Source organism: Ornithodoros turicata, chromosome 2 (genome assembly GCF_037126465.1).
Source record: "Ornithodoros turicata isolate Travis chromosome 2, ASM3712646v1, whole genome shotgun sequence".
NCBI classification, from domain to species: Eukaryota; Metazoa; Arthropoda; class Arachnida; order Ixodida; family Argasidae; genus Ornithodoros; species Ornithodoros turicata.
The window spans coordinates 124,198,462-124,206,862 of record NC_088202.1 but is presented as its reverse complement, the minus strand read 5'-3'; the positions used below and the strand labels follow the sequence as shown (position 1 = coordinate 124,206,862).

Genomic DNA, 8,401 nt, shown 5'->3' with positions numbered 1-8,401 from the left:
GAAACCCAGCTGTCTGGTTTCTCCAAGCCGAGGCTCAATTTAACTTGGATGGCATAACCGCGCAACAGACCAAGTTTTACAATGTCATTTCAGCTCTTACTCGCTCTGCTGCGAATGAAGTCTACGACATACTGGCAAGTCCCTCCCTTCTACGCCGTATGACCAGCTAAAGCAAGCTCTTCTCGAGCGAACGACATTATCAAGCCGCTAACGCCTGCAACAGCTTCTCTCGACAGAAGAGCTCGGCGATCGCAGGCCCTCTCAATTACTGCGGCGCATGGGACAGCTGCTTGGCAATCAATCAGCTTCCGTGGACGATGCCCTTCTGCGTGAGCTCTTTCTCCAGCGGCTCCCACAGAATGTACAAATGGTCCCTGCCACAGCGGCTGACATGACCCTCGACCAGCTGGCCACTCTTGCTGACGCGGTTATGGAGGTGGCCAATCCACCTCCATCCAAGCTGTAGCTGCTGTGTTCCCTGCATAGCCCCCTTCGGAACCTGCCTGACCTCAACCGCGCCAGCCCCCGCAGTCCACCATTGACGACCTTTGTCGCGAGTTCCGCTCCCTGGCCGCGCTCATAGCCGCTTCCCACGCGTCAAGACCAGAAATCCATCTCCGACGGCAAAGTCGCGACCGAAGTGGCCGCAGGCCAAGACGGTCCCCTTCCACGAACCGTTCCGCCAGCCGAGACCGCAACCCTGCAATGTGCTGGTGTGACGGTCCGAGTTTCCTGATAAAATCGGTTTCACAGACTTTTCCCGAGTTTTTTTACATCAAAGGGACAGCGCGCCCTGTTGCTTTCAAACGGTCGCAAAAGCTCGCGTTCCCCCACAGTTGAAAGCCATAAAACTTTAGTTGACATGTACGCAGTGTCTCTTCGTGGGAAGGGTGACATCTGCTCCCCCTTAGACAGTGTTGTTTTCCCCTAGAGGCGGCTTTGTGTAGAAGGCAGCATAACTGTATGTTAACGGAAGCAGTGGCAATTACAGCGTTCTTCGAAGGCAGTCTCGGACGCACATGTGTTTTTGGTTTGGCGTACGTGACTGACCCGGGCTGTGTCATGGCGCGGGAAGGTTATATAAACCATGGGTGTCTTCGAGAGAGGGAGAGAGTGGGACAGTCGCCTAAACAGTCAGTGGTAGTTTGCATCGAGGGTCGGAACCAGCAAAGAGTCATCAAGACGTGATCTAGAGCGGGAGCCCGGACGGATGCCCGGAGGGAGATGGACGACGGCGGCGCCTTGATGCCTGGAACCCACCTTCGACCTGAGGGTTCGTCCCCGAAGTCTCCTTCCACCTGCGCTGACGTCCGGGCAACCGAAGTTACGACCAAGAGGCCCAGCTGGCGGTGACTGACCGGAAAGAGGTGCACCCGACGACGATGTGGCGAGCGAAGAGACGGATCGACGAGGGCGGTAGCCGAGCTCCTGGGACCGAGCCTCCAAGTCGGACGGTAGGCCTGCCGCCAAGTCGCTGTCTTCGCTATTGTTTGACCCGGCCGTGGACCAAGAATGGAGACCAGAGCAGATGAAGATCGACGGAAGCAGCAACCGAAAGCCGCAGCATGGAAAGCCGGCCGCGTAGGTCACTGCCGAAGTCGTCTTCAGAGCTCGTCTGCCACGCCGTCGTCCATGTCCTGGTGAAGATGTGGTGTCGTCGGGGTGCGCAAAATCAGGGTCAGTCACTCTTGCCGCTTGTTCTGTCTGCCTCGTTTGTACATGATTCGCGTATTCATTTCCCGCGCGTTTTTGTATACTTGTTCATTTGAAGTATATCATGCGATATAGTTAAGTTGGGTCCGCTTTATCTCATGTGTATCATTGTCGCGATTCCTGTAATCTTTCATGTAAAGTGAATAACACCGTTGCAGTTGAGCTTTCATTAAATCACGTTTTGTTGTTGTTAACGAAGTGTGTGATTGTAATTCCTTCTCGCCTCTGCGGGTGCCCACGTTGAGTGTATCCCCTTTTCTTCGGTAATTTTGTGCTCCGTCCCCCTTACGGCTACGGCGAGGGACGTCACACTGGTATCACCGCCGCTTCGGTGCTGACGCACACCACTGCTTCCTACCTTGCTCATGGCAACAACAGGGAAACCAGTCTGCGGACCATTGATGGCGACCAATGATCCAGGCTCTTTCCCCAGTCGCCTCTTCTACGTCCGCGAGCAAGCTTCTGCCCGACGTTACCTCATTGACACTGGGGCGGAAGTCAGCGTAATCCCCGCAAGCCGTACAGACCGTCGACAACAATCCTTGTACTCCCTTACTGCAGTGAATGGTTCACGAATCCCGGTCTATGCCCAGCGGTCGCTCACCTCGGCCTCCGACGCACCTTTCGGTGGATTTTTCTCGTTGCCGACGTAACCCAACCCATTATCGGACCCGATTTCCTTACCCACCACCATCTCCTCATCGATATGCGCCGTCGCAAACTCAGACTCCTCCACCAGCCTCACTGTGCCGGGCATACGTTCGTCCTTGCAATCGCTTCGAATTGCCTTCTACCAAGACTTAAGTAACCCCTTCCTCGCTATCTTGAGGGACTTCCCGCAGCTAACGCGCTCTCCTGACTGGACCCGGCCCGTGAAACACAACGTGGTCCATCATATCGAAACCACAGGTCCCCCGGTCTTCACTCGTCCCCGTCGTCTTCCGCCGGAGAGATGGCCATTGCACGCGCGGAGTTCGACCACATGCTGGAAATGGGAAGCATTCGCCCATCTTCCAGCAGCTGGGCGTCGGCGCTGCACATGGTGCCTAAGAAGACCGGCGACTGGTGCCCGTGCGGGGACCACAGAGCCTTAAATCGCGTTACCATCCCCGATCCCATGTCCCCATCCCCATCCCTCATGTCCATGACTTCACAGCATCCTTACATGGCGCTACCAGTCCTCCTCAGGTACCCGCGGACGCGGCTGTAGAGTATGTACCACTGCGCCCATACACCATGTTGCAAGCCCATTGGCCTAGACTGTGCGCACGCTCCGATTGGTCGAGCACGTTTTGAAATCGCATTTTGTAGCGCGCATGTGCGTACAGCGTCTCGGCCGTTTCAGCATAGTTTCGAAATAGCATGGCCGGCATGTCGTCCTCCTGTGTTCGGTGGTGTCAATCGACAGAACAGTTTGCAGAAATATGTTCGCTGATTTATTCGTGCGTTATTGTGAGTCTACGCGTGCTGTGCTGTTCCTGGACACAACTATTATCCCACGAACAATTTGTCAACTGCGGCACCGGAATGCTTCATGAGTTGGAGCGTGAAGAAAAAGTTCGGGCGCCGTTGGATTTCGAGGACTGTCAACAAACACAGGATTACGTGCCACAGAAGCGCTTTTCGATTCGCTATAATGGATGCACCGCAGGCAGCGAAAGAAGATACTCATCATGAAATGGTACGCACTCATGAGACTGGCTCACTGGCTCTCGGTATTAGGAGTTGAACGGTGTGTTCGTTCTGCTTCATGTTCGAACTTTGTCCCAGTGTGTCAGCAACGCAGTGGGTTTTGTACGCACAGGACACCCATGTATCAGATCTTTGAATTAGTGCTTTGTATCAAATAAATCTTTATTTTACCCCAAAATCGCTTTAGTTATTTTGAATACCGAGTAACGGCGGCAGGCTTGAAATCCAGTAGAAGTCGATGGTAGCCAGGACCGACCGAAAGGCCAGCCAGCATGGGGGCTCCTGATTGGCCGACTGGCTGTGCATAATATCCACCACGTTGCAATTTCATTGGTCGTCTGCCCAGTGTTGTGTGAATTATCTCAAACTATGGGCTCTATGGGGAGCTGTTGGAGCCTGGCGCTACTATATTTTCAAAGCTCGACCTCATACGGGCATACCATCAGATCCCCGTTGCCGAGGCAGATATTCCGAAAACGGCCATAACGACCCCTTTCGGGCTATTCGAATTTCCACGGATGCCATTTGGCCTTCGTAATGCGGCTCAATCGTACCAACGGTTCATCGATCGTGTCATCCATGGCCTCCCGAACGTGCATGCCTACATCGACGACATTATTGTGGCCTGTCCAACACCCGAACAGCACGCCGCCGACCTGCGCCAGCTATTTTCCCGCCTCACCGATTTCGGCATAATAATCAACGCTAACAAGAGCGAGTTCGGCGTTCCCGAATTGGACTTCCTGGGCCATCACATTTCTTCGGCTGGCATTTCGCCTCTACCATCCAAAGTCCAAGCGATCCTCGATTTCCCGCAACCCGCCAACTTGCAGCAGCTACGGACATTTTTGGGAATAACAAACTTCTACCGCCGCTTCATCCCTCACTGTGCGGAGATATTAAGACCATTTGAGTCGTTCCTGTCCATCAAGCGCTCCGCCACCTCGTCTCTGTCCTGGACCGCAGACACCTCTGCCACATTCGCCAGCATCAAGGAGGCCCTTGCTAAAGCCACCATGCTGGTGCACCCGGTACCTGGCGCACCAACCTCCCTCATGGTGGACGCTTCCTCCACAGCCGTCGGCGCGGTCCTCCAGCAGAGGACATCAGACAATTCTGAATTCGTACCCCAATCTGCTGCGACGTTTCCCGTGGCACTCCTCGACCGTTCCTACCCCCTGTAGTACGCCGCTCGGTGTTTGATCACCTCCATTCTGTGGCGCACCCCGGTATCCGGGCCACGCAACAGCTAATTTCTTCCCGTTACGTCTGGCCCGGTATGCGCTGCGACGTCAAGCGCTGGGTTCGCTCCTGCCAGGCTTACCAGAGGTCCAAACTCACCCGGCACACGACTTCGAACCCTGCTCGATTCCTTGAACCGGACATCCGTTTCGCGCAAATACATCTCGACATCGTCGGCCCTCTGCCTCCATCAAACGGATTCCGCTATGTCCTCACGATGATCGACAGGTTCTCTCGATGGCCGGAAGCCACGCCTATTGTTGACATCTCCGCTACTACGGTAGCAGCTGCCTTCGTCCAGACATGGGTCGCCCGATTCGGCGCGCCCGCTACCATTACAACGGATTGAGGCAGGCAGTTCGAGTGCCGTCTTTTTGCCGAGCTCGCCGCCCTGCTGGGGCGGCGAGCTCCCGTACAAGACCCGTACCACGGCATACCACCCCCAAGCTAACGGAATGGTAGAGCGCCTCCACCGAAGCCTTAAGACTTCCCTCAAGGCCGCTACCACATGCCCTTGGATAGAAGCACTACCTCTCATACTGCTGTCGCTACGAACCACCGTCAAGCAGGACCTCCAATGTACCCCTGCAGAACTTGTCTACGGGACCACGCTCCGTATGCCCGACGCCTTCTTCCCACCTTCTGCCCCGGCCACTCCAGTACTGCTCCCGGCCACTCCGGCCACTCCATAACTTCATATGTCGAGCGACTATATACGGTCCTGCCTCGCCAACCTCCAGCCCCCCCCCCCCCCGATCCAGCGCCCACCCGTCTTACCAGCGCCCTTTGCTGCAGACGGCTACCCACTTCTTTGTCAGACACGAAGAGGTGCGCAAGCCCCTCCAGGCTCCGTACGACGGACCCTGGAGGACCGCCCTCTTGACGTCACCTTGTTCTCAGTCAGACTTCGCGCGCGTCCTTTTCCGCGAGAAAACATACTTGTGTAGATCTCATTGCTTTCAGATGCTTACAATAAATCATACCGCTCGAGGTGCGGGAAACTAACGCACGGACCTGATATAGTTCGAAATACTCTACTGTCTGCAATAGAAATCAACGAATCGATGCTCGGAGAGCGAACTAAGCCAAAGAAATTAGCAACTGCACCCTCAGATGACACGAAGATGCTGCCATCTTTACTGAATCGGTGCTGTTTGGCGGCCTCCTTGGTGGTGACATGAGTAGCCTTGCGCTACAGTGAGGCTAACAACGGCAAGCCGCCATCACCGACACCACCACCGTTCGGATTCGCGCCCAAGAAAGACTTGCACGCTTGAGTAGGTCGAAATACAGCAGGGATACCACACATACCTAACATCATAGTAATAAATATAGAAGCCACGTACCTGACACCAGGGGGGAACACCCTCATCGATTCAGAAATCACTGCATTCAGGTACTTCTGTTTCAATATCACATCGAAGGGCGGTCGGTTGTTCTAGAAATACACGAGACGCCTGACTGTAAGCAAATTAGAACGAGGCAACGGAGAACGATGGATGTGCGATGAAAGTAACGGCCTCCCTAATGGTCGGCAAGAAGTTGATATCGCGTAGCTTGAACACACTTCTTAGTAACAGATGCACACGTCTGTTTAGAAGGTTAACGCACGATGTATCCCTGTGTGGTGCTACGTTAAAAGTAACGTGGTCTGCACTTGAAGCAGTGAAAGTTATCCAGGTAGAAAAAAATAGCAAATTGGCTACACGTCCTCAAACAGCTTTGTGAAATATACCGAGCGACTTACATGTTTGGCAAAGCACTCGTTCACCTCATCCCTCAGTTTGTCTTGTATTTCTGGGTGCAAAGCCAGTAGGTAAAGAGTAAATGAAATGACCGACGATGTCGTGTCCAGGCCACCGAGGAAGAACAGCACGCATTGCGCCATAGCTTCGTCCTCTGTGAGCGCTGACATGTGGAAGAAGTCCAAAAAAGGTTGTACCATTTTTCTGTCTGTTAGTAAGCGACACAACTTTGTCTGTGCAAATGAAAAGCAAGGTACGGGATTTCATATGAGAACGTACTTTTGTCCGAAGAAAACTGCACGGTCTTCTCATCGTCACCCAAGTTGTAAAGCTCGTCGTCACGGCTTTTTGTGCTTTCTGCTGAGGCTGCGAGATTCCCTTCTTGAGCGTCCATCATCAGTTGCAGGAAATCTTCATTGCGCTGCGAGGAAGACAAGGTAGTCATCACCACGGTAAGCCCATTGCGAAAGCACTGTTAGAAGAGCAGCATACAAAGCAGGGTTGCGGAATGGGATCATCCATTCCATTCCAATTCTATTCCGAGGAATGAAGATTTGTGATAATTCCATTCCTGTCAATTCCTCGGAATGAAAAGGTATGGCCAATTCCCACTTCTGGAATGGCTTGGCAACCCGATTCCATTCCTTTAATTCCATCAATAAAAGAAATGGGACCGGTAACCGTGTTGGGTAGCCCAGCAGTACTAGAGGAGTTTGACATTACCCAGCACGGAAAAAGCACAAAGACAAGGTTATTTCGCCCTTGACCGTGTGGCACCCAGACAAGTCCATTCCAATTCCATTCCGCCTGTGAAAAAAATGCCCAAATCCATTCCCATTCCATTCCTATAGGACAGTTTCCGCCATTCCATTCCAATTCCATTCCGGGCTCTGATAAATCTAGAATGATTCCAACCCCGGAGTGGCAACTCCGCAACCCTGATAAAGAGCACCTCATGAGGCCCCTCATGAGCACACCTCGTTATACCAGCGCCCGAAAATTCAATTGGCTTCGTGGGATGTTATACCAGCGCCCGAAAATTCGAAAAAAGTGGCTCTGTGGGAAGACCTGCTCACATTGTCTTTTTCCTGCCTCTGTTTTATAATATTCACTGAAAGTGATTTGAAGTACTGGAACACACCAGAGTTGAATGGTCGAATTTTCAGAACTTTGAATAGCCCAGGAAACATAACTGTAAAGAGGCGTATATGAGATTAGTCGACATCACGACAATTAAAATCTGTAAGGTCACTTACAACGAGTGGAAAAACGGAGGTGACTTACAGAACAATATGAGCTTGAAGTTCAGGTCTTGTCCAAAGGCTTGTCTCGCCTTGGACACAAACTCATTTGTCTGGTCAGAATAAGAATCCAGATTCGTCCCAAATGCACACCTGGCAATAGTGTCTAACGAGAAATGTCCAAAAAATCTGCAATGTTTCCAATAAATCCGTACAATAAATACAAAATTAAATAACTCAACGCATGCTTTTTATTCCAACCAACCAACCAACCAACCAACCAATGCATGATACTAACTGCTTTAAGTCAATACTACTGTTCTTCTCCGCTGCTTTTTGTAAATGATCCCTCGTGATTCTTGCACAATTCTCAATGAGGTCAGTCATCTGGAAAACAATAATATATCAGATACTTACGACGTGATAAATTGATTTATTCTTCGGTGCAGATAAACGCACACACGCACACATGCACTGGATGATGATGAGGTGGGCGATTCACCGCCGCTGAGGCGGTACACTGCCCTATTGCGCATTGGGAACGGATGAGGGGATGATGATGGGGGGAGCATTTTCAGAGATCCGTTAACGGACCGGTGGAGCGCAAGTACTCCGCAAGAAAACGAAGGCCTTGCATCTGGTGGGCAGCGTTCGACCACGGTCCGAGGATCTTCGCATGGTTGAACGGCCGCTTAGAAGCCGTTGCATAGAAGCGTCCATCAGTGCACGCTCGTGGTGATATTGCCCACAAGCCAGGATGACGTGGCA

At 52.4% G+C, this 8,401-nt stretch overlaps 1 protein-coding gene across 5 annotated transcripts in view; it reads right to left on the bottom strand.

Annotated features, from left to right (window-relative positions):
• Positions 1-8,401, bottom strand: part of LOC135386043 (cytochrome P450 3A24-like) — a 40,466-nt gene that overhangs the window by 3,120 nt on the left and 28,945 nt on the right. For all 5 annotated transcript variants that reach the window (XM_064615761.1, XM_064615763.1, XM_064615759.1 and 2 more), the window contains 6 exons: positions 7,932-8,020; positions 7,677-7,822; positions 7,469-7,584; positions 6,672-6,813; positions 6,395-6,555; positions 5,994-6,085 (listed from right to left, as the gene is read on the bottom strand). In XM_064615761.1, the coding sequence (XP_064471831.1) occupies positions 5,994-6,085; positions 6,395-6,555; positions 6,672-6,813; positions 7,469-7,584; positions 7,677-7,822; positions 7,932-8,020 (746 nt within the window). The remainder of the gene's footprint in view (positions 1-5,993; positions 6,086-6,394; positions 6,556-6,671; positions 6,814-7,468; positions 7,585-7,676; positions 7,823-7,931; positions 8,021-8,401) is intronic.